Source organism: Trichoderma aggressivum (genome assembly GCF_033847375.1).
Source record: "Trichoderma aggressivum f. europaeum strain CBS 100526 chromosome Unknown scaffold_004, whole genome shotgun sequence".
NCBI classification, from domain to species: Eukaryota; Fungi; Ascomycota; class Sordariomycetes; order Hypocreales; family Hypocreaceae; genus Trichoderma; species Trichoderma aggressivum.
This window is the reverse complement of record NW_026946370.1, coordinates 1,112,485-1,137,649: the sequence shown is the minus strand read 5'-3', so window position 1 is coordinate 1,137,649 and position 25,165 is coordinate 1,112,485. Positions and strand designations below refer to the sequence as shown.

The 25,165-nt window shown below is 52.1% G+C and overlaps 6 protein-coding genes across 6 annotated transcripts in view; 4 read left to right on the top strand and 2 right to left on the bottom strand.

Annotated features, from left to right (window-relative positions):
- Triagg1_1923 (transcriptional regulator family: Fungal Specific TF) overlaps positions 1–2,295 on the top strand; it is a gene marked incomplete at both ends in the record, with an annotated part of 2,582 nt that extends 287 nt beyond the window's left edge. The window contains 4 exons of the mRNA XM_062896047.1: positions 85–202; positions 265–818; positions 887–1,511; positions 1,630–2,295. Of these exons, the coding sequence (XP_062759462.1) occupies positions 85–202; positions 265–818; positions 887–1,511; positions 1,630–2,295 (1,963 nt within the window). The remainder of the gene's footprint in view (positions 1–84; positions 203–264; positions 819–886; positions 1,512–1,629) is intronic.
- Positions 2,296–3,607: 1,312 nt separating this feature from the next.
- Triagg1_1922 (uncharacterized protein) lies at positions 3,608–4,273 on the bottom strand (the record flags this gene model as incomplete). The annotated part of the gene is made up of 1 exon (XM_062896046.1): positions 3,608–4,273. One exon carries the CDS (start codon positions 4,271–4,273, stop codon positions 3,608–3,610), a length of 666 nt encoding a protein of 221 aa, XP_062759461.1.
- A 9,417-nt stretch (positions 4,274–13,690) lies between these two features.
- On the top strand, positions 13,691–16,441 carry Triagg1_1921 (uncharacterized protein; the record flags this gene model as incomplete). The annotated part of the gene is made up of 4 exons (XM_062896045.1): positions 13,691–13,829; positions 13,979–15,390; positions 15,461–16,016; positions 16,101–16,441. The coding sequence occupies 4 exons, from the start codon at positions 13,691–13,693 to the stop codon at positions 16,439–16,441; spliced, it is 2,448 nt and encodes an 815-aa protein (XP_062759460.1).
- Positions 16,442–17,704: 1,263 nt separating this feature from the next.
- Triagg1_1920 (uncharacterized protein) lies at positions 17,705–19,259 on the top strand (the record flags this gene model as incomplete). The annotated part of the gene is made up of 3 exons (XM_062896044.1): positions 17,705–18,577; positions 18,686–18,916; positions 18,981–19,259. 3 exons carry the CDS (start codon positions 17,705–17,707, stop codon positions 19,257–19,259), a joined length of 1,383 nt encoding a protein of 460 aa, XP_062759459.1.
- A 784-nt stretch (positions 19,260–20,043) lies between these two features.
- Positions 20,044–21,034, top strand: Triagg1_1919 (uncharacterized protein; the record flags this gene model as incomplete). The annotated part of the gene is made up of 3 exons (XM_062896042.1): positions 20,044–20,400; positions 20,526–20,650; positions 20,713–21,034. 3 exons carry the CDS (start codon positions 20,044–20,046, stop codon positions 21,032–21,034), a joined length of 804 nt encoding a protein of 267 aa, XP_062759458.1.
- An 865-nt stretch (positions 21,035–21,899) lies between these two features.
- On the bottom strand, positions 21,900–23,420 carry Triagg1_1918 (uncharacterized protein; the record flags this gene model as incomplete). Its single annotated transcript, XM_062896041.1, has 2 exons — positions 21,900–22,605; positions 22,750–23,420. 2 exons carry the CDS (start codon positions 23,418–23,420, stop codon positions 21,900–21,902), a joined length of 1,377 nt encoding a protein of 458 aa, XP_062759457.1.
- Positions 23,421–25,165: the final 1,745 nt, after the last annotated feature.

Sequence of the window (25,165 nt, the reverse complement as noted above, 5' to 3'; positions counted from 1 at the left end):
TTTTCCCCCCCCCCCCCCCCCCCCCCCCCTTTTTTTTTGCGTCAAAGAAGAGTTGTATCCAGCGACTAACGGTAAATGCTTTAGGGACATGCTACTCAGAAAAGACATCATACTTACCCACTTGGATGCCTATTTTGATTATTTGTACATGATGCCAAGCTTGGGCTTTTTGCACCCCGAAGTCACCTACCGAGACGTTCAGGTATGAGGACCACCATGGCATGCCAAGTGACCGCCAGAATCGCCTAACATGGTTGTTCTTAGGAAAACAGATTTCCTCCTGCTCAGGCAGCGGCCGTGTGCTCCGTTACCAGTTTCTTCGTAAATCCTGGCCTAGCCGGCCGGGAGTTTGCGAGAAAATGCAGCCAGCAAGTCGAAATGCATATTTACCGCAACATCTACAAGTTTTCTGAGAGCGCCCTCTTTTTGTTCGCCCTAAATATTCTTTTCAACATTCTCGACGGTTCGCACGCAAAAGTGTGGCAATGCTTCGGCGTGGCCTCAAGGCTTATGATAGGCTTGCAGCTGAACTGGGACGTCACATCACGCCACTCTACCTTTATTCAACAAGAATGTCTTCGGCGTATTGCGTGGCAGCTTTTCAGCCTTGACCGCCTATTAGCAGGTGGATACGAAGAGTACATATCTTGTCGAGCCGAGAATATGAAGATTAGGCTGCCCTGCAATGAAGCTGCTTTTAGGGAGAATCGACCGGTGGTTGCCGAGAGGCTTCATGACAGGCCTTCGCGCTGCTCACCGGCTCTGGGCCTACACGGAATCCAAATTCTTCTCGTCGATCTTCGGCACCGCATACAAGTGTAAGTCTCTCGCCCCTCTCTCGAAAGAGCCGTCTACAACTTGGGTCAAAATACTTACAATCTTGTAGAGCGACAAAAAAGCTAGCACTGCCTTCTGGAACAGCCATTGCAGCCCTGGAGCCATCAAAGGTTATGGAGGATATCGCTGCGTTGCAGAGCGAGCTAACTAGGTTCCACGTTTCCATACACGACGAGCTACGACTGACTGACCAGAGCATGTCTCGATATGCTGCCTCGGACCAGTGGAGAGGATATTGTTTCTTCCATACGCACATGGCCGTGAGCCACATCGACCTCTATCGATTCTCATTGCCGGGACCCCGAAACCAATCCTCGATAGAAATCCTTCGAAAACTTCCTCCAGACTTTATTGCTCGGTGTCAAAAGCAGGCCGTCGCACACGCCATGAGTCTAGCCCGGTTTCTAGAAGCCATTAAGATCGAGACGGATAGGATGCCAAATCCCGGAACCCCTAAACTGGTAGGCGATTACTCGGTTGCACACATGTCCACTCAGTGTATTCGAGTGTTGCTCATCGCTCTGCAATATAACCTGTACGAAAACCTGATGGATACCACAGCACCGGTGTGGAGAGGCGCCGAGACTAGCGAGGCTCAGATCAAGTCGTTGATCGGCACCATCATGGAGATAACCGAGGCATGGGGCGAAATATTCGACATGGCCAAGCAAGCTGTATGTTGCATTTTGACTCTTTTCTATTTCTCTCCCCCTTCTTCCTTTTGTTCCCATCGGCTTTCCCCTCTCAATCTGTAACTTGTTTAACTCTGGTAATCTAACAAACGACGGATAGCATGACTGTAACAAGGCAATGGTGGAAGAGTTTTACAAGAACGGGAGGATACTCGATCGAGGTAACGCTGCCATAAACACCGGACAAGAGCCAACCGAGGACAAATTTCTATTTGGATCGGATGTTTTTATTGAGCGAATGAGCATCCCTGACATGAAAGATGAACAGAGGAGCCGAGCCGCGAATATGCCCGTGTCCGACTGGTGGATGGGACCATCAACGACCCAGCAAACATCGTCCAAGAGTGCGTCACCGCTGATGATGCCATATTCTACTCCAGAATCGAGCTATGACGGCGACCACGGACCGCCCGGCGTCCCCCTGTTCCTCGCTCAAGCGCGCAACGTATCCATGGGCATCAATGACATTTACGACGCAGAGACGGCGGTGGGCATGCAGCCGTCTGACATGCTGGCCATGATGCCAAACAACTACCAGATGATGCCGACCGAGGTCCTGAACGGACAGGGCGGCATGCCCATGCTGCGGATAGACGACGCCATGCCCAACCAGGCCATGTTTCGACCGCAGGACGTTTCGCCCGCCCAGCCGCAGCAATTCATCCCGACGCAGCAGGGCATCATGATGAATGGTTATGTGCCGCCGCCGTACCATGGCAGCCATACTGGTGCACCTCCGTATCCGCAGCAGAACAGCTTTAATTAAAAGAATGAAGGAGAAAAAAGAACTGGGAGAATTACTTTTTTGGAGTGGTTTGAATGTTGATCGTATGATAAAGCGTCGGTGTTTAGGGCGTTTCTGATTTTTGTATAATGCCCCTTTTTTTGGAAATTGAAGACGGGGCAACTCTGTGTATAGCTAGGAGTTTTCTGCCGTTACATGTGCGCCGACTGCACGTTGGATTGGACAAATGGCGCGACGGCTGTATTGATGAAAGTTGGTGTATGGACTGCGGCGGCCGGATATATATGGTGAAGAAGGTGAAGGTTTGGGGAAGCGGCAGCGACTCCTCCTGTTTGAGATGGCGTGTTGACACGCTGCGTGATGTATACATTAATGCTGATCATGAAGGATTCTCTTTGTGAGCATGTTGGGGAATCCTTCATGGTCGCGAATATATATTCTGACGAAACCATTTCTCCAGTAATGTCAGTCTAACAACGTGATATACCGACATGGCAATCAAGGTCGCGATGACAAAGACAATATAAAGGCATAATTCTTGATTATACACTATGTAATATCCTATACAGCTATATCACAAAAGAGCCATATCTTCAGTTCTTTCATCAAGATGGCCAGTCTCGCGATGTACTAAGGTCTTGTGTCCACTTCCTCCCCCCTTTTTATCCCTCCACTCCATAAACCTCCTCCCCTTTCTTACTAAAATAAAACAACCGCCCTTTTTATGTGCTTCTAAGACACCAGCCCAATAGAACAAAAAACCAAGCCAATCCCAGCTTGGTGCGAACCCTCCCTCCACAAACCCCTTCATGAGCGGCTTAGCATGAGGGCAGAAGATTTGTTTTGACGCGGAGGCGAGGTGTTGAAAAAAAAAATAACCCCACAGGGGAGAGAGAGAGAATTGACAGAATAGTAGACCCAATCATGGCAGCTGTGTACGATATAAAAAAACAGAACTTGAAGAAACCGCTGCATAAACTGTAACCCCTCACATGTAGTTGCGCCATGTGCTTATCTATATGTCATAAGATCCGCTAGGGAGAGAAATGAAATAACCTTCCTCGGAGAAGAAGGATACCGGGACTCGAGAATACCGAATTGAAGATTATGGAAACGAAAAAACGAATAGAGAAACGTGGTATCGAGAATATTGAGTGTCCAAGACTTGGTATCCAAAGGAAGTCGTCACACAGAGGATCGTTAAGTCTAGGTAAGAGCGTGGTGGAGGTGATTTTTTTATGTCGTCGTGTATTTTTCTTTTCTGCTTTGGTAGGCATGGCCTGGGATGTAGTAGGAGATTCGGAGGACGAAGAATAATGATCAATTAGCTACTTCAGTAGTGGTCGAAGTAGGAATGGTCCTTCTCCTTGAGGCCACCAATTTTGTCCATGTCGACGGAGTAAAACTGGCCCTTGGCTTCCTTTTCGTAAGCGGGCAGCTCTTCGTCATGCATGGGCTCAAGGCCGACTGTGGCGTTTTCTCCAACACGAACGACGACAACTCGGCCACTCTTCCGGCGACCTTGCTCGTCCTGCTCATCGGGGAAAGTGATGTGGATCTCGGGAACATTGTCGGGGGAGTGAGGTGGTGAGCCGGGGGTCCGCAGCATGGGCTGGCCATCGCGGCTGATGAAGAGAACGCTGGAGCGACCGTTGTGCGTGGTCTCAATGGTGAGGCCCCGGTGGTTCTTGACATCGTTGTAGGAGGGTAGAATAGGCTCCTGGGTCTCCGGGTTCTGCAGCTGTCGCTTCTGGCGAACTCGGCGAAGCACAAGCAGGATAGACACAAGGATGAGAATAAAGAAGGCAATGCCGAGCACGATCAACAAGGCGTTGATGACCGTGTCGGAGCCGCTGTCGGAGTCATCGCCTCGAGCGAAGACTTTCAGGGGACCGATCTGGCCTGCAGGGCGGATCTTGTTGGCGATTTGAGAAACCGAGCGGGCTACATCGAAGTGAGCCTCGTCGACGGATCGCCGCATCATAGTGAGTGAAGGCATATTGGGCAAAAATGTCCAAGTATTTTGGTTGCGTTCAAGAGTGAATGAATGGATGGTTAGCTAATGAGACGTCATGGTCAGCATATTGTTTCAAGACATGTTGTACTACAGAGCGTGGTCCAGCCAAACGATGGGATATATAGAGGCGGTTCTTTTTCTCTCTCTCCTCATCCGTCTCTCATGACCATGGATGCGGACGTCACTGCCATTTCACAGCTGTCATCGGACGCACAGACAAACATCGCGACGTTCCAAGGAGGGGTTGGCGCAGCAGATCCCCCAGCCTCTTCCCAAACGTCACACCATTCCCCGTGTCCATGCCATTGTGTGTCTCTGCGAAACAGGTGCAACTCACATAATTTTTTTTCCTTCCCCTTAGGCAGGTTGTCCGCAGGACTAGCTAGCAAACGCTTGAAGCCGGCTGAGCTGCGAGACAGAAGAAGAAGAAAAAGGAATGTATATCGTAGTCGTCGTTTGTTGGTTGAATAAAAGGAGTGGTGAAGAACGCGTTATAGGCAATGAGAAAGGACCGGACGGATGCACAGCTAAAAGAATGAAGCCTGTGCAATCCAAAAGGAAGAGTCTTCGTAGGAAGAGAGAAGAAAGAAGAAAAAGAAGGTAACGGCAGCAGAGAGGGACAATGAACGTAGAGACGCCTCTCTCTCCCGGTAAGAGATGTAGATTTTTTTTGTTTCTGGCCAGCGACGATGGTTGGAGCAGGACGAGAAAGATCAACTGGCAGCCAAACGGGGGGGAGGTTGGAGGTCAATCCTCGCTGTGCCTGGCGAGCGGCAACAGGGCACTCAGGCGCTACAGCATGCAGGACAGCGGCCTGGCAGTCCCCTAAGTGGCCCAGCCGAGCGGGGTTGCGCCTGTGGGAAATTACCTACAGGTCGAATTGGGCCTGGGACCCGTCGTGCCCCTGACGCTTAGCACGGCCGCGGCCAATCAGGCGCCGCGCAGCCCTGCAGCCCATTTATAGCGCCGTTGAGCCCTGAACCAAGGTCGAGCTAGGCGGGTCTCCCGAACGCCTCTAGCGGCAATCCATTGGACGGCTGGGGTCCGTGTTTTGGTTAGCCAGCAGCGAAAGGTGACCTAGAAGCCAATGCAATCTCCCCTGCCCTGCTCCATTTAGACGTGCAGACGGGAAGAAAAAGAAGCACCAAGAAAAGAAGGAAGAAGAAGAAGAAGAAAATTAAAGAAGAAGAAGAAGAAGAAGGATAAGAAAGGGTATGAGTACGCGCTGGGATGCCGAGGCCAGTCCCGATGCGTCAACGACTTAGACTTTTGCTGTTGGAGATGCCCTCTATTGTGCTTGTACAAGTATACTTAGTACTAACCTATTAAAGGTACAGTTGAGCCGTCATCACCATCATCTCCTACACACGCAGCCTCAATGACTAAGACGACAAGGCACCAGACACGCTCGGCTAATGGGCAGACAAACACGGCACGACACGACACGACACGCAGCAGCGCTCAACCTGGGCGTCAGTCAGTCCTACATACATGTACACACTCGTACGTTCGTTGCTGCGCCCGTTGAAACAGGCGTTTCGAAGTGGCACGCGACAAGGCCGGCGCAGAGGGAGGGCTTCATGTCATGTTCCCTTGTGGCCAAGTCGCACGCAAGGGCGGCGTCGTGTTTTGTTTGTCGCCGGCCCTCTGGAGTGTCAAAGTGTCCATGTCATTTGATGTCTCGGATCTCTCCAGAGCGGGTGGATTGATTTGGGGCTCGTTCCAGGGAAGCCGAGAGTTCGAATTTCCATCTTGCCTGGCGAGTCACGTGGCTGGTTATTGGTAAGGTATTGATCACCTCCATGTCATGCATGTAGCTTTGCTCTTCTCAAGTTGAATTAGTACTGATTGCGCTCAATGGTAGATACATGTAGCGCTGGAGCTGGTATGTTGGGGTCATCATGTAGCTGAGAGATGCGCAACTGAGGCTCTTTCTTATAACGCCTCCCCCTCACCCCAACCTTGTAGCTTCAGCCAGCCATCCCTTGAACTTTGAGACCCAAATATTGGCGTGTGATCCAGATTACCTTTACCTCAAGGGCCACCTGTATGGAGTAGTCACATCATCACTTTTAGCGCCTCTGATGAACCCTCTCCTCAGGTGCTAACCTATACGCCACGGATAAGAGGATGAAGAGTAATGACGCCGGTGACGAGGCCTTATATGAGAAAATAATATTGGTTGGAATATCACAAGTATGAAAAACTTCATGTACTGTAACATAAGCGATACATTGTTAACTCCATCGCAGTGTCTCTGGATATTATTTGTAAAGTTGCGGGTTGCTATTCAATCAAACACTGACGTCTTAAAGCTCCGTCCTCAAAACGCCATCGAAATAAACAATGGGTGGCTGATTTGACACTCGTATTTGTTATCAGAGTTCAATGATCTGCAACTCCACCCCAACACTGAATGTTACAGCAGAGACCTCTAATTTTTTTTTTAGCAGCCTCAACTAAAATTTATGCACAAACTCTCCGCTCAGTTTCCCGCCATCGGGGCGGTGATAGACGACTATGCAGTTACGATGCAACCACGTCAACTCTCAACCCCCCCAGCCAAACCAAGAGACTGCACACGTCCGGGAGCATCGGTTGGTTCTCCGGGAAGCAAACCGAGCTGACACCGCCATCGACTCTTCGCATAATGACCCCCGAAACTAAACTCGGCGAATTCAGCATCCTAACCACACATGGCATCATTCACGACGCCTCAGCTGTCCCCAAGCGAGCCCGTTACCAGCATCCTATCCCATCCCCCTTGCCAATGCCATGCCATCGCACCCATGTCATCGCATGCTCGTGGAAACCTTGCATCTTCGCCGTGGATGCTTCTTGTCCCGCTCCCCCACAAGCCTCCTCCGACTTCTTGACATCCCTATTTCGGCTCAGCTTTGTGGGACCGCACGACACTTGCATGGTTCGCATCAACGACCAGCCGGACATCTATTCCATAAGTTTGCTAGGCTTTAAATCCTTTAGGTTTTCGGTTTTCGGTTTCCAACAGCCAGGAATGCCATGCAAAGGGCTCATCGTATGGCGGCGGGAGTTTGGATCACGGCATACTGTATAGCCAAGAGACAAGCAGTCAAATCCGGCCTGCCAACATCGTACTGGTATAGATATTCGGTATCTTGTGGTGGTCATGAATGTTCCCCTTGGTGAGTGGTGATTTCGCCCTCTCCAGATGCAGCTATTGGCTTCGTATTCCTCCTTCCGGCTTTGGACCGAATCGGGCAGTCTTGCATTGAGGCCGGAGAAGGCCCTTCGCTTATACATGCTGGCCAACGGGTGCTTCCGATAGTATAACGAGTGCCTTGCTACCCAAAACTAGTGGCGTGATTCCAATCAGGTCTGCATCTGCGCGCATGAGGCGTATCGGACTGTATGTGCATGGGGGGAGTTGTGGCCGACACACGCTTCAGCATTTTGATGCCATGTGATGTGGGACATGATAGGCCAGCATCCCGTCATACCCCAGAGCCGCAAATCACTGTGGCAGGCAAACATTGAGGCATCAAGCGATTGATGGCCCACTTTGGTGGCCTTAACCATACGGACGCGTACCGACGAACATTTCCGTCCAATGGAGACCTTGCTCAGATGGCAGCATGGAAGCCCAAGCACAGATGCCTTACAGTAAGCATATACAGGTAGTAAGAGCTTCGGTGCTGGATACACGTGGCGAATAAGTCACAAAGTTCTCGAGTTGCCGTGAGATCGGTCCAATCATCGAAAAGCTTAGGGTAGACGAGGCGATGCTTGAAGCGCATCTCGATGAGCACACGTAGTGTCCATGAATGAGGCAAGTTCTGGTCTGGTCCTAGAAACCCATCAGGCTACCAATTGCACGGGCATTGTAAGGGATTTGCTACATGCAATTTGAGTGTTATGTAGTACACACCTTAACATGCACGTGTATCCTCCACAAGTGTCCCAGTATGGCTTCCGCCATGCGGATGGCCAGTTTTCAACCACGAGGGCGTCTCCCTTCTCATACATCAAGGTGCATTCATGCATAACATCATCTCTACTGCGTCTGAATCAGCCGAGCCACTCTTGTTTGTAAAGAGAGGGAGAGAAAGGCAGACGAGCATTAGCCAGGAGTGAAAACAGACCCGCTTGAGTTACACGCCGTCGAGGTCTCCCGCAGTCGCAAATAGCCCCATACTGGAGCTGAGACTGCGTCTCGCTTCCTCGCTGCTCTCATGTACCATCGTCTTTTCGTGATACTCACACTACAGGGCCATCGATCCTGTGCAGATGAACATGGCTTTGATCCTGGTGGAGAGGGCTAGAACACCAGACATATCGTTAAATGGTCATAGATAGCTCATAGATCTATTGGCATTGCCAGCAAGGAAACAAGCTCCATTAGCCTCCCGGATATCGGAGTTACCCGTTAGTCTCTGGAAATTTTATTGCTTTGGGAGGATGAGGGGTTTGATCGGAGGTTCCAGGTGGGAGAGTTCAATATGTTTCGTCCAAGTATGGTCTTCTCATCCCTTCCCCCACTTCCCAACCCTTTTCCTATCACGTACGGGAGATTTGTGTCAAAGTGAGACACTCACCCATGAGAGGACAGGAAGAAGCTTTTCATGGGAAGACGGTACTAGTAACAATATCAGTTGCTGCCATCGGGCTGCTTCCGAGCAGCATGAAAGTAAATGGATTCGATTGAGCTTTGGTAACCTCGAGTGAGTGACGGAGGGGAATCACCCGTTCAAATGCATGCCACGTTTGGATAAAGGGATGAAATCGCTTTCCGTCTTGAACGAGGCAGGCCTCCTCGTGTACGAAAAAGTTACCGGCAAGTGATGTGGCAGCGAGGAGCACTCGTAGCACAATGCGCGGCATAAAGTGGGTAGACAACGACGTTGAGCGCCCCCTTTGTGTAACTTTAAACTCTGCTCGTGTACGTCTGCCTGGTACGTGGCTGCAGTTGCATTGTATCGTATAGAATCTCGGAGCGGTAGGAGATGTCGGGTTTCGATTGGTACAATTCAATCACCTGGCACGTTGGCACTCGTTCTTCGCCTCGCTCAGCAGTCGGATCGATCCCACGGCCCGGGAGGCGTAAAAGTGGAATCCCAGCCGTTGCAACAACACGAAGTCGCTTTGTCTACTCTAGGTAGGTTAGTAGGCAGATGCCTCGTATTTTGTAGCACCAAATGCTGCGTCGTAGTTGTACTAGAATCAGATGATGAGTGAAAGACATGTAGGACGCCGCAGCGAAGTTATTGGTCGCGTGAGGCCGTGGGTGGACCGCCCTGGACCAGATATCACATTCAACACATCCGAGGCCACTCCGTACTTGACGGGCTCGTACGCGGCAACGCGGCAACGCAAAGACACCAGACACCAGTCAATTGAGACGCCGGTCGCTAGAATGGCGATTTGCCATGTGCCTCCTGGATGAGGCAGTCCGTCATGTCAAGGTTGGGATCTGCATGCAGGCCAGAGCATGTCAATCGCCTGGTTGATCAACATCCATTCAGTTGCTGAGCTTGATTGGACTGTCCTCTGCCAGCCCCAGTCAGCGGAGACTGGAGTATTGATCTCAGGTCGGCCGCAAGCAGGGGTCAAGGCACATGACGATGCGCGCGCGGCTCGGATCAGCTCCTTTCCCCCCGTCTTCCTTCTTCGTTCGATTTTTCTCATTGTCAAGGCTGCTGGCCCTGATCGGCGACTTTATGAGATACGAGATGAGGACGAAGTAAATATAGAAGGGCTCATGTCAGTCGTCCCGTGAGAAGGAAGCAAATCGAGACACGTGTGGGACCGCATGGAACGGATTGTCGATATTACCCCGAACCATGCCCTCCTCACAGAGTGCCGTCGACAAGTCTGTCTGGGCGGGTCTCTCTCGGTAGTTGCGTCCACTTTCTCAACTGCCTATTCGTCCCCTCGGGGTTGACTTGGCCCTTTCAATGCTTTGGACCTAGTACATGTGCTGTGCTGTGCTGTATTGTACTCTATTGTGTATTCATGGACGTGCTCCTTGAGCTTCTACCCGTGCTAGCAGCGACCCTTGCAGGCATCTACAGCTAGCAGATACCCGTGGCATGGCTCTTCAAATCAGCTGGTGGCGGTGACAGTTCATGTAAGCTTGCAGCGCGTTTGGCCGTCTTACTCAGGACACATCAATGGCATAAACGTGGCGGTCGATCTGCAATGCGGCGGATGAGAGGACGGGCTGGCCTTCGGAGCGCAGCGTTTCTTGTGTGCTCTCCGCCAGGCAGTACTAGGTACTAGGTAGTAATAGGTATTTGCAGGTGATGTGTCTTGTATTCGTCGGCGTTACATCGCAGTTCAGTTGGGGGGAAAAGACCTGGCCTGACCTACTAGTAGCAGGCAAGGAATACAAAGAATGGAAACCTGGAAGGGGGAAAGAATTGAGGACGGGAGATACAGAGAGATACGTAGGTACTATAGGTAGATTGCCGTGATAACTCTTACTCACGCAAATACAAATCAATGCACTTCACGTGGCCTAGATTGTTTACTGTTTATCCTGTAGGCAGGTACTCGTACCTCAGTACCAGCTGCCTTGTAGGGACACCTGCCAGTGATCTTGTCTACTTCACCTTATCACGACTCACGTCGACATAATACTAAACCACATGTACAATGTAGACTTGCCCATCTCACAAAATGGCCGGCCCTAGTGCTGCACCGTCACCCCTCCAATTCTAGCAGCGTAGCATCGATATGCTTGATTGCTAGGTTGGGCCTCCACTTGCTTGCTTTGGTGCTGGGTCAATTCGTGCCGAATGGCGCAAGCTTCACGGGAGCTGAATTGGTCTGGTGGCATTGATTGTACGGAATACTGACCGAGTACGGTACTGTACTGAAGTGGCATGTCATTGATTGATACACCAGACTACTAACCTATCTATCGACGAATGCTTCGGAATCTGCCAGCACCCTTCATTCGCCCCTCTCCCAAGCCAACGCCCGGCCCAATCACTCGTTGCCGTCACGACATCCATGTTTCGCAACGCCATTTGCGCTGTGCGACACCTCTGAGCTGTAGCAGATGGGCCGAAGAGATAGAGTGCCACGGTGAGCCCTTGTGCCCAGGGCTGTCTGTCTGTCTGTCTGTCTGTCTGTCTGCCCTCATGCTTGCTTGGTTTGCGTGCTTGCTAGGCCGCTATTATTTCAACGCGCTCACGGTCCCAACACAACCTGAGCACTCCGTCCGGACCAACCAAGTATTGCGCCTGGCCAGGTAGCGAGTGGCAGAAGGAGAGTGGCAGGATCATAACCAATGGAGGCCAAGATCAAAATCAGAATCAAATCCAGAGCCAGAACGGAAGCCAATTCAATTTCCAACCCGTCTTGCCTCCCTGTTGACACATTCCTTACCCATCCTCATCCCTAGAGCCTCCTGTGATTCGAGGGCACGTCGGCCACGATCCTCGTCCAGTTTGCTACATCTACATTCCGGCCTAGCATTTCTGCGCATTGGACTCACCTCCTCGCCTCAGTACGGCCGACATACATCTAACCCGTCGAGCCCGCACCTTTTGGGCCCAGTCCTCTCCTTTCACGCTCTTCCTCTCTTCCTCTCTCTTCCTCTCTCTACCTCTCCCAAATCGCCTTTAGCCACGCTGGACATAATTTTTTCCCCCATTGCCCGCTTTCATCTCGTCATCGACGGCATCACAAGGTTTACTTGAATCGGCGGCCCCTCTCGGTCATTTGTTTTCGCCCTGAACTCTACTTGCATTGTCTCCTCTTCCTCTGCTTAATTGGCCCCCAACTGAATTCTCCGACCCTCTCGACCCTCTAATCTCTGTACATGCAGACTGCAGTCCGTACTTTTGAGAAGGATAAATAAATAAAAAGAACAGCCCTCGACCTGGTCTGGCAAAAAAACAAGCATTTTACATATTACAAGGTCTCCCCCATTGACACGCCACAACTGCGCCCCTCGGAATAAGACAGTGAGTTTTGCCATCTGGAACAAGCCTCGTCTTCTGGGCTCCGCTGCTTTGCCCACATCTATATCGCATGGAAAACCTTCATTTCGCACCTTGTAGTGCCACATTGAGTCCATTTTTGATCCCTTTTATTGGAGCCTTCCCCCAACCCTCCTCTGGCGAGTAACTGTCTATCCGGTGTTCTCTCATTCTCCCTCTTTCTCTCTCTTCCCGCCGAAAGCTTTACACCCCTGTACTGCACACTTTTCCCCCATCTTCCCTGACCCTGCAAAAGAAAACCTGAACCCTGATTCCGTACCAGAGACGCCCGCGACTCACTCGCTAGGCCGCTGACACGTATCGAAACCGCAGTCTTGAGTCGACAAACCCCCCAGACAAAGAGAGCAAGCACGGCGAGGATTCCCGACGAAACATACACGAGCTTCTCTTGCTGCTCGAGCAATTTTTCCGCGTCTCGTCACGCCTCAGCCCCCGTCCTGCCGGCCGTTTGACGCGGTCTCAACTCAAAAGTCAAACCCTTATCTCCAAGGGAGACCCAGCGTCCCCCCGAGTACTTATTGCGCCGGCTTCCTGCTCACTCACTAGTACCTGTATATCCAAACCTTACTTTAGTTTATCGGCTTGCGAACAAAAGGCACAGGGGTCGGAAACGTGTCCACTGGCTGCACTGCACTGCACTGCACCGCACTGCATTGCACAGAAAAACAGAGACCCATTGAGCCCAGCCCAGCCAAGCCAAGCCCAGTCGGTTATCTGCCCGTCCTGTGTCGCGGCCAAACTCCCGTCGTTCCCCAGAGTCGAGTCCCCGCCCAAAGGCAGCTCTAGGCTCTAGGCTCTAGGGCTCTAGCATCCTGCAGTGGCCTTGCTGGCACCAGCGCGAGGCCTGGCAGTGGTCCTGCAGTGCATCGAGTGTGCATCGGCAGCTGTCCGTCAGCGCAACAACGGCTCCGGCTACTAACTACTGCACGGTTTAGCAGTGCCCTCGTCTCGCCCTTCCCCCGTTTAAGGAAGCCCGCTGGCTGGACCTGGACCTGGACCTGAACCTGGAAGAAAAAGCCCGAATGGCGACCAAGGTGAGTCAGCCAAAGGTACCTACAACCTCGTCTCCCTTTGTCGTCCTTGTCCCCCACTTGCTCAGTCCCAAACCCTTGCCCACTGCCAAAGTGCAAACAGCAAATCGTCGTCCCCCAGCCTGATCCCGGCGCGGAAAGACGACGTCAGAGGGGGGGCCGCTTGAAGTGTCTCAAAAGGTTGCGCCAGCCTAGCGCCCACGGAAGGAGGCTTGATTCGCCCTTAGCGGGTCACAAAGGCCTGACTCCCCACGCCTTGGCCCTCGTCCCAACCTCAGCATTGTTTCGTCCTTGCTTCTGTTCTGACCGCCGCACAATCGCTAACTGTCATCCTTCATTCTTTTCTCCAGACGCGGCTGAGGGCCTATCAAAGCTTTGCCATGCCCTCTGGATCTGCCGAAAAGGCTCAGCAGCCCGTGGGCTCGGGCTCGTCCTTTGCTGGCCCCAACCTCTACGCAGGCACAAATATTTGGTCGTCCTTCCCTCACACCAACAGAGATCGTTCTGCCGGCCCCAAAGGTGCGTATTTGTATTTGCTTTTGCTCGTCTTGTCCGTGGGATGGGCGAGATGGCCTGCCGATTGCGTCAGCGCGGCCACCCCCTCACCCTGCTTGTACCCTGCTGTACTTTACTTGGACGCACACAAACTCACCACTGTCATGATGCAGAACCAGAAGAGAATCCCTCCGGCTCGAGTGCTCTCCACGCCAATTCCGAGGTCGACGTCTGGGGCTCCAAGGCCTGGAACACAGAAAACCCTGTCCGCTCCGTCAGCAATTCTCCCGGCCGAGCACGAGATGCAGGCATTCCGAATGCCTCTCCCTTTTATGCGACTCATCACCCGACAGCCATTGGCATGAAGAAGGAGTCTTTGAGTGGCACCGGCAACTTTGTTGATGAGGCGGAGGCAGTATTCGCCTTTGCTGCTGCCGCTCAGAAGCGAGGCCCCCAAGATGCAGCCTACATGGACCCCATGGCAGCCTATGCACAGGCTCGAGATGCTGGCCTTCCGCCCTCTCGACAGTCGCAAGGCTCTCCAGCCTATGCCGAAATATATCAGGGCAGCGGCCACACTCCCAGCAACTCGATCCACTCGACTAGACAGCACCCTCTATCTTTCCCCCAGGTAGCGAACCAGCGAGCATTTGGCCTCAACGGACGGGTCGATGACGATCTCTCCCTGAGGATGACCCGTCAGATCGCTATCAGCGGTTCGCCCGGCAGCCAGGCGTTTAATCCTGCCTCGGTGCCATTCCATTCCAACCCCGCCACCGTGCCATGGGCGGGCGAGACCGGCGCCTCTAGGATTGGAAACGGCACCGAGTTTGGAACAGATGCTCACCTATTTGCCTCTTTAAGGCGCCCTTCTCTCGATAGAGTCTCGCCGGCGTCCGGCTCGACCTACCGCTTGGAGTCGGGTTCTAGCTCAAGGGCTTTCGCCCCGGGGGCGGATGCTTGGATGAGTAGGCCATCTTCACGAGGCCAGCGGACGGCCGAGCATGAGAGGAGGCCCTCTGGCCAACAGTTTTCTGGTGCATCCAACTTTCCCACGCAGTATTACCAGAACCAGTTTAGTTATGGTCAAATCGCCAACCAGTATTCACCTTCTTATCCAGAGGTGTATACACAAAACTTCCGTCCCATCATGCCCAACTATCCCAATCCTTCTGGATATTCACTCAACGCCATGACGCCAATTCGGCCTTCCCGAGACCAAGATCCCAGCAAAGGCATGCGCAGTGCCCTGCTGGATGAGTTCCGTGTCAACGGCAACAAGTCCAACAAGCGCTACGAGCTTAGGGACATTTATAACCACGCTGTGGAGTTCAGTGGAGATCAGCATGGCTCGAGGTTCATCCAGCAGAAACTAGAGTCTGCCAACAGCGATGAAAAGGAGCAGATATTCCGCGAGATTGAGCCCAACGCCCTTCAACTCATGAAAGACGTCTTTGGCAATTACGTCGTGCAAAAGTTCTTCGAATACGGAAGCCAGCTTCAGAAGAAAATCTTGGCGGAAAAGATGAAGGGGAAAGTGGTTGATCTTTCAGTTCAAGTTTATGCCTGTCGTGTGGTGCAGAAGGTGAGTGCAAACTGCCCCCTCCCTCTTCATCAGTTTTATCCCCTCTCATCGCTCACAACGTTTCTTTTAGGCCCTTGAGCACATCCTGGTCGAACAACAGGCCGAGCTGACGCGGGAACTGGAACCTGAGATCCTGCGAGTAATCAAGGATCAGAACGGCAACCATGTTGTCCAGAAGATTATTGAACTCGTCCCGAGACAGTACATTGAGTTCATCATGAACGCTGTGCGTGGGCAAGTGACGCCCCTGGCTTCCCACGCGTATGGCTGCCGAGTCATACAACGACTGCTGGAGCATGGAACCGAGGCCGATAAAGCAGAGATCATGGGTGAACTACACGCCTCAGCTCAGATTCTCATTACTGACCAGTACGGTAACTATGTTGCTCAGCACGTCATCCAGAACGGCGAGCCGGAGGATCGCGAGAGGATTATTCAGCTTGTCATGGGTCAGCTCCTCACCCTTTCCAAGCACAAGTTTGCGTCCAATGTTGTGGAGAAGTGCATTGAGTACGGCACACCAGCGCAGCGCACGACCATCCGAGAGCAGCTGACAACTACTGGGCCCGATGGAAACAACCCACTGCAGCAGATGATGAGAGACCAGTTTGGAAATTATGTTATCCGTAAGTCCCCGCCCTACAACTGACGCGATATAACCACCCAGTGTCATTTGCGATGTCGATGACGATGCGCTAACTCGTCAACAGAAAAGATGTTGGGTCAGCTACAAGGTGAAGAGAGGGAGCTCCTGGTCGAGGAGATTAAACCCCAATTTTACAGTCTTAAGAAGAGTGTGGCCTCTCGACAGATACAGGCGCTGGAGAAGCTCCTCGGATTGAGTGGCTCCAAGAGCGAATCATCTACTCAGTCAGACACCAACTCTGTGGCCGAAGTTCCCTCCCTGACGCATGAAACCAATAGCCCGCAAACCAGCAGCCCGCCCAGCACCCATGCCAGCGCGGTCGGAGTCCCATCCACTGATGCCACAGACAAAGGCTCAAGCAACCCTATCCACGGAGTGTCTGTGCAGGTGCAGGATGCCGAGTAATCGACTGCTCGTCGAGTTGTATGTTGGCTGAGCACATTCCCCAGTTTGGCTTCTTGGAAAATAAATGTATACGACAAGGACAACACTACCACCAACAACAACATGAACGACAACTGCTGCTCTATTACAAAGAAAAGGTGGCTCCGATGTGAAGGAAACATAAATTACACAAGTGCATTTGCCTGCCTTGATGGGGGAGAGGTCACGGAACGGCTGATGTCCTTCTGCAGAGCCCTCCCCTGTCGTCCTTATTTTTCTCAATGGCATGGCTAAGTGGTATTAATATTGTGCACGTCTGTTTTATTCATTCGATTATTATTCTTCTAATATTGCAAACGAAAAACGCATAGTGGCTTGGGTGCCCCTTGGCCGGCTGAACCAACGACGGCATGGGGCCAGTCGTTTCTGGATATTTGTCGGGACAAATGCGAATAAGACGTGGCGGTATATTCATCCCGGGACTTGGCATTTTTTCATGGATGACGAAACACACAAATTTGGGATTTTGTTTTTGCCCGGGGACTATTGGGAGTTTTGTTTCTTATCGTTTCCTCTTGTTTCACTCTTCTTCTTCTCTGTGTCTTCTTTTTTTCTTTCTTCTTCTTCTTTTACCTCGTCTACCGGTTTCAGCGTTTCTACTTGGTCACTCCTTTACAATGGATGTTGGGAGCCGGGCAGCACTGGGCACATAGGATAGCGAGGGATGCAAATGTACTTTATCGTTATGGTTGGGAGGCGCTGACACCTGGGTCTGGGATTACGTCCATAGAGAAGCGGTAGAAAGTCTGGGATGCTGACATGTCCCGCTACAGAATGAGGACCATTTGCTGATGCCTTATAAGTCTGCTCTATTTTCTATTTTACGGGAGTGTGATTGTCTGACGAATGGTTGTAAGAATAACTTTGGCCTTAACTATTGAGCACCTTGTATCTGGTTTTCAATTGTCATCCACCGAGCCACTCAACAGCCTTGGTACCTATTCCCCAATGACATGCATAGGGCACTCGGCACATGTTCGAGATGACAGTGGCGGATCAACGTTTTAGCGCCATTCGCCCGCCTGGGCGCTATTTTCCTGCCGCTGCGGCACTTGTTCCGACGATAGCCACTTTGTGTCCCACACACTCACTCCTTTGCCTTGCCAATGGCCTCGTTCCGCTCCTTTAATTACTTCCCAAGAGGTGCGTTGTGATGAGTCCTCCAGCCTTATAACAAGCACTCAATCTCGGGCACGACGAGACCTGAACCTGCTTTCGTTCGCCATGGCTGCGACGGGGAAACTGACGCTATTGTATCCCCAATTGCTGCGGGCTGCCACGAGGGGCTGCGGCCCAGCGAGGAGATGGGCGACGACGACCTCGGCTTCGACAACGACAACGACATCGACAACGACAACGACATCGACGGCTACGAGGTGGAATAGTTCGTTTGCAAAGAGGCACGGCAAGGCTGTCGAGCCCGCAGAATGGGAGAAGCAGCAGCTGCAGCAACAGAAGCAACAAGACACGCAAGGCCAACCGGAGCAGGACGTCTCAGCTAAGCCGACACCGGAGGACGCAGTGGCTAATAAGACGGCGGCGGCAGAGGATGCGCCAGCGGATATTCAGGCCAAGTCCGACATTGGCAAGCTTTATATCCAGGATGGCGAGAAGAAGCCAGCCCAGGTGGTGACTGATGCCCCGGAGATCGATGCCGCCGCTCTCAAGAGCGAGCAGCAGGACCCCAAGGCTGCTCAGAACCAGGCAGAGCCCAAGTCATCAGAGGCGGCGGATGCGGGAGCAGACGCAAATCCGTCGAGCGCACCCAAGCAAGCTGAATCGAGCGACGGGAGTGGAAGCGGTAGCGGGAGCTCTGACCCCAAGACCAGTAAGCCTAAAGATGGCACCAAGATGAGCGACAAGCTGGATACCGTCTATTACATGGGTGCTCCCGAGAATTTGTCAACGACTATGCCGTCCATGACCCCGCCAAAGTATATTCATCACTTTGACAGCTACTCTCTCGTCAAGCAGCTGCAGGAAGGAGGCTATTCAAGCGACCAAGCCATCACCATGATGAAGGCTGTCCGGACGATCCTGGCCCATAATCTAGACATGGCGCAGGAAAAGCTTGTCAGCAAGAGCGATATAGAAAACGTGAGGCAATGTTCCATCCCACTTTTCCTTGTCGGAGCCAGTGAAGAAGAGAGCACATGCGCTCCCTACCAAGCTAGATAATGCAAAGGGGCTGACTCTGACTGATAGGAATCTTATCTGTTCTCTGCTGCGTGTTCGGAGCTGAGCGCCGAAATCAAGAACAATCGCCGGGGCCAGGATGAGCAAATCCGGCAACAGCGCACGCATCTCCAGCACGAAGTCGACATTTTGACGCAGACCCTGAATCAGGAACTGTTGACTCTCAACGACAATGTGCGCGGCATCTTCAACGACCGCAAGATGACAGTCAGAGAAGAGCAGAAGGCGGCGGAGAGTGCTGTACGTCCTAATCGACTCGCCTGGACATTGGGAAGAGACTTTGTGATTGCTAATTGATTAGCAGATTCAACAAATCAATTACAAAATAAGCATCATGCTGAGCAGCGATTCCAAGTCGGAGATTGAAGGCGTTCGGTGGATTCTCATCCGGCGCTCCGTGGTAGGCATCCTCTTCATGGCCATTTTCACGCTGGGAACGATCCGGTACGCCACGTATGTCAGTCATGAGCGCCAGCGAGAGCAAGATCGCAAGAAGAAGGAAGAAGAGGACCTGAGAAGGGATGGCGGCAAGAGTGATCGCACCTCGGCACCTGATGCAGCAGCCATCCTGGCAGCAAACTAACGCTTTTTTCCTTCTTTTCATATCTGTTTCCACGGGATTAGTAGGGACGAGGTTTAGGCTGGTCTTTGGCCTCGGTAGGAGGAGGAGGTTGACGATGCAATGGTGTATTTATGACTGTGCTATGAATTGGGCAAAAGGAGCTCTGATACCAAACCGCGAGAGACAAGGGAAGACAAAAGAGAGTTACATGGATTTGAGGGAGGCGAGAGGAGAAAAGAAACCTGTATAAAGAGAGCATGGTTGGGAGTTGGACAGTTCATGAGTTGGCGGGAATATACTCGTATATAGATAGGTAGACATGGGTCAACGGACTACAGCATTTGGGGCAAGTGGATGGGCGGATTTGCATGGATATCGTACGGTGCTCACCCGATGTATTTATTACTCACGGTTTATTGTTTGCTGTTTTATTTTGTTGTTATACATTGGCTGGTCCAGCTAGGTGAGTAATGAGGCTGAGGATTTTTTTCCTGTTCGGATGTATATACGGTGATGATGAAGTTGAGCCCAATATGGGCGTTACATCTGAAGTAACTTACATGCAGAATGAAGTGACCAAGAAAGGCAATTGCCAGCTCACTCCACCAAAGCTGCTGTCACGTGCCGCAACCAACGTCACAAACACCCCACGTCGCGTCCCCTCCGATCGATAACGCGCTCCGATGGTACAAAGCATCTTCAACCACGATTGACTTTTGATTGCTTCTTCCTGCTTCATGCTGTGCCATAGACAATCGTTTTCCTCTTATAAACTCCCACCTCTCACAGCCTGCGAAATCGCCCAATGGCAACAACATCACAACCTCCGGCGTCCTCGGCCTCAGCGCAAATATCCACCCCCATGGAAACTGACGAAACAACACCAGACCCGACGACACAATCCCAACACCATCCCGAGGACCCCAACAACAACGACGCCCAAGCCCAAGCCCAAGCCCAAGCACAGCAACAGCAGCCCGTCGTCCCCGGCCCCCGCGCCGTCCGCCTGCAGGAGCTCTACGCGCAGAGCCTCAAGCGCACGCTGGGCAAGCTGAAATGGGACAACTTCGCCGCGTGCTACCCGACGGTGGCGGGCAAGGCCGAGCCGGTGCTGAAGCAGGTCCAGGCGCAGATGGTGGAGAAGCTGGGCGAGAAGTGCGAAGTTCGTCTCCCTTCTTTTTTTCTTCATTATTCTTCTTCTTCTTCTTCTCCTTCTTTTTTTGGTGGTGACGGTGAAAAATGTATCGTTTGGAATTGAAACTCTGACATGGTGTCGTTGTTTTGCAGAAGGAATTTGAAAGCATACTCATAACGAGACAAGTCGTCCCCAAGCTCAACGACCTGGAAACTCTCATCAGCGAAGCCACCCACCGACGCATATCAGCACCCCCCGACGCCCCCAAACCAACTCCGTGCGTTTTTTCTCTCCCTTTCCCGCCAAATACCCCCCTTTTTTAATAAGACACAAAAAAAGCAAAGTGTCGCTAATGAATTGGGAAAACCATCAATACAGACCCCATCTCCTCCCCGCCAAGGACATACTCTCCGCCCATCTCGCCCCCTCTCTCGCCTCCCACCAATCTCTGCTCAACGCGCGCCTTCAAACCGCACAGTCCCACAACGCCATACTCTACGAGACGATCCAAAGCCAGCGCGCCGAAATCGAAAAGCTGCTCGACTCGCTGGAGGCCACCGTGGGGGACGTCAAGAGCGCCAACGAGGCGCTGGAGCCCGTCGTGGCACAACTGGCTAGGGAGGCGAGGGAGGCAGACAAGACGGTCTCAGAGGAGGAATAGCAAAATCGTCGTGTGTTTTTATACGAGGCAATTTTTGAGAGTTTTAGATCTGGGCGCTATTATGATGGATAGATAGATGGTGGGCATCTGCATTGGTTGTTTGAGAGCGTCGGGTTTGATGAATTGGTTTGGATTTAGGTTTGGACTTTGCTTAAATGATACCCCACGAATTTACGTTGTTTCGGCTTTTCACTTGGCTTTACAAACTTCCACTTTCAGACATTGACGAATAAAACATCCTTGTATAAACTAAATGTATTGCGATATATACAAAAGGCTAGTGTGCAGCTATATCTAGCAAGCATGCACAAGTAAAGCCGCATTCGCACTCCCCGTCACCATGCAATGGAGATAGTTGTACATGTCTGAAATGCGCAATGGAACAACAGAGAGATATAGGAAAAGAAAAAGAGAGGGAGAATGAGAGATGAAGAAAACAAAGAGATAAACTCCGGTCCATGATGCTGTTGCCGCCGGTTATGTATGTGTAAAATGCTTCTCCCAGACGCCCCTGTATGCACAAGCAAAAGCCAACACCTTTTCCAAAAGCTCACAATGCAGAGCCAGCCCCCCTTCCATCACATGCCAGTTCTCATATGAGACACCTAAGCCTTGATAACCAGGCCTTTGTATCATGTAAAATGAAATATAGGAAAACAGGTGGACAAATCCTGTCCATGTCCATGGAGCCGATGATCGAATGTCAACGAGACTCATAATGTCCTCGGTGACATCTCACGCCTTGTGCCGGTGAGCCTGGCATATCTCAACCCATAATATATACCCGTGCCATGATGTCCCTTTCCAGTTGGGATCATCTAGTATTGACACACACTCAGCCTTGGATTCTATCCAAAGCATCTCTCTAAATCCTTCTGTTTTCGGTATGAATGACCTGCCACGGGCCAAAGTATTCTATCTCACCATAAGCTGGTGGGAGCACGCGAACCATCCTGCCCGTGCCCCAGTCGACGAACCACTGCTTCCCTTTGCTGATGATATAATTCGATTTGCGGGGGCTTCGGAACAAGAGATTGCTGTAGCAAAGTTTGGCGTATAAAAGGTCGTGAGCAGTTGACCACTGGTGCTCAGGAAACCATTTGCCCGTATGAGGATCGATGGACGGATTTGGGTATGACGACGTGCTCATGGTGTGAAATGGGTCATTTCTGGGATCGATTCTCAGGTGGGGAGCCAGAACTTCGGTACTCTGTGCCTCTTCCTCCGGGCGGGGTCGTGAAGGTGCGGGCGTCGGTGTTGGCAGAGGCGGAGGAGACGAAGGTTGTTGCTCTGCTCCATCAGGAGAGCCGGAGCTCTCGGCCTCTGGAGGAGGGTCTTGCTGAATTTCCGGCTGGGTGCTTGGGTAGACGACGCCCGTTTGGCTGCGGAACCATCGGATTCGCTGAATTCTAGGGATAGACATGTCGCGCGGGAAATCTCGCTCATCGATGGGGGCTGCAACATCAATAGCCGCAAACAAGCACTCGAGCCACTTGACAAACGTGCTTAGTTCGATACAAGACAAAAGAAACTGGTCCGTTTCAGCTCGCACCCGGATAACGTAACGACGTCTATGAGTAGAATGGGTCAGTGCATGTCATATGAGACTTTTTTCCCCTTTCTCTTCTTTCCCACTCTCAGCCCCCTCACTTGACGAGGCCTTTGTCATGATATGCGGGATATATAATAGTGAAGATGGACAAGAAACAACTCACTTTTTGTAGTCGGCAGCGATACCAGCATCAGCATGCAATAGACTATACGTCTTTTCGAGTTTCGCTCTCTTAATCCAAGGGGGATTGTCGGGACTAATGGAAGGACCATCGCGCGCCTTGCCCCAGCCCCAGTCTTTCTTGGTGTTGTAGATGCTTAGGGCGGTTCCGTTGAGGACGACAGAGACGGTATGCCACTGGCGATCTTCGGCTCTTTTGGTGGTGTTTTCGATCTCATGTTTCTTGTGAAATATGCCTTCGATGGCAATAGAGCTTGAGTAACTGGGAAGCTCTTCCGGGGCCCCAATCGTGATGTCGGAGCTACCGCGACCTTGGTCGTCGAGACCTTCGTCCACCTTGGCCACCCTGGGTTCCTTGGCTCTGCTCTTGATGCGGTCCAGCCAACTGCTCTTCACCGGTGCTTGGTCCTTGTCCTCGACCTTGTCATTCTTGTCACTCCTCTCTCCACCAGCACCATCGTCCCCTTCTCTTTGCATCATGGGCGGTAGATTGGCGTCTGGATAATCTGGTGGATGTGATGGACGCCGCTGTTGAGACAGTGTCATGATGCGCTGGTAGTGCATATCCTCCTCCATTGATAGACGCCGCCGGAGAGGCGGCGCAGACTGGGTCGGTGAGTGTCCATTCTCTCCGGCCGAGCCACGGCGGTCCATGGGGGCGGGCCCGGCTTATATGTCCCGGGGCAAACAGGAGACTGGAAGAGCGACGTCGAGGTGACGGGCGCTGAGTCGGTGTGTTGACGTAGCACTGGCAATCCGATCTGCCTCCAGTGGCGTGGGCGGCTGGTGACAGGGAACTCTATTCGTTTGCTGCTGACGGGAGGAGTCTCCTTGGATGGATCATGACCGTTTGTGCTCATAACGACCCGCCCTGGCGCATGATGAACCCGAGTGAAGATCGCAGAAAACGACAACTACGAGGACGAAACAAGAGTCTCAAGAGGAGCACGGTGGGGAGGGGTGAAGGGCGAAATGGAGAGACGAGACAGGAAACAAGAACGGGGCCGTGGTCGCAATGAGGTGCTGGTGCTGGCTGGAGCCCTGCACGGTGGCTCTTTTGTTAGTGTCGATGAGACCCGTTGTGGGCTTCGATGGGTGAATCTTGTCGGGTATTGCACTGGACCCGATGCGTCGCGTTCCCTCTCCTGGTTACCAGGAAGAGTCGGAAAGCTTATGCGAAGCGGATTCCAATGTTGCGCTGCGCTGACACGGGAGGTGCTTGTTTGAGGAAACGTGCGGGTGGCGAGCAAGACTTTTGCGGCGTCTATGGTGGTAGTGCTTGTAGGTAGCAGCACGGAGGATAGCAGGTCGTTAGCGGCGCAGGCGAATGAGCGTCGGCGACAGAACGGACACGGCACGCTTTGGCATTTCATGTAAGTCAACGCCAGGGGTTTGGCCAAGGGGGTGTCGCCGCGAGTGCAGCTGCAGCTGTGGGGATGGGCGTGGACCGAGGATCCAGACGAAGCCGCGCCACGACGACGACGACTCTGACGAGCATCAGATTCGATTCACTACCGTGGAAGCCCTTTGGGACCAAACGGGACCCTTTTTGCCAGCTGAGCCGCTTTCGGGAGCCTGACCCGGGAGAGCCGTGCTAACAGTAGCCCGGTGGCCAACGGGGCGCTGGGGAACCGCCACTACTGGCTGAGGCGGTTCCTTGCTCCAGCGGCTTCGTATTTTTGTGATTTTTTGGGTTTGTGCGCCTTTGATGCGGACGCGGATGTACCTGAAGTCCGTGAGCGATGCTCCGATGAGGGCGATGACGATGATGATTCCTACCGAACAATGAGAGATGAGAGCGGCAGTTCAGTTCTGGTCGGCGATGGGTTAAGGAGGCTGACGAGACGAGCATTGAAGAATAGTATTGATTGGTGTTTCAAGAGGAGAGATCCAGCAGCTGAGAAAGGACAGGCAGCGAACAGATTCCCCACAATTGTGCAAATACTATGGATTTAGGAGCGACTGGTATGGGGTACTTGCAAGGGTTAGCGAACTGTGTGCAGCAACCAGCTAACGAGAGCCAGCAGTCGGGTACAGGTACTCGGGACTGATGGCGACAGCGAGAGAGCGAGGTACCTGGTATTTGTGCTAATCTCGAAGCGATCTGCCCATCTCTTTCCCTTTGAGGCTCATTTACAAGTAGGTACCAGCTGCCAGCACTACTAGGAAGGAGCCCGGTAATGATAGGTAGTAATAATGCTCCAATTCTACTAGAAACCGTGTGCTCTTGTATTGATTCAAACAATGCATGACTCTCTGTACTCCAGGCCAGTTCCAGTGCTAGCAATATAATCGTACGTGTCGCCAATCATTACAGGAATACTAAGCAAAGGTACCTCCGTGCAGCGTGACAAGAGAAAATACTCGTACAGTAGCACTCCGTAATATGCTGGTGTAAA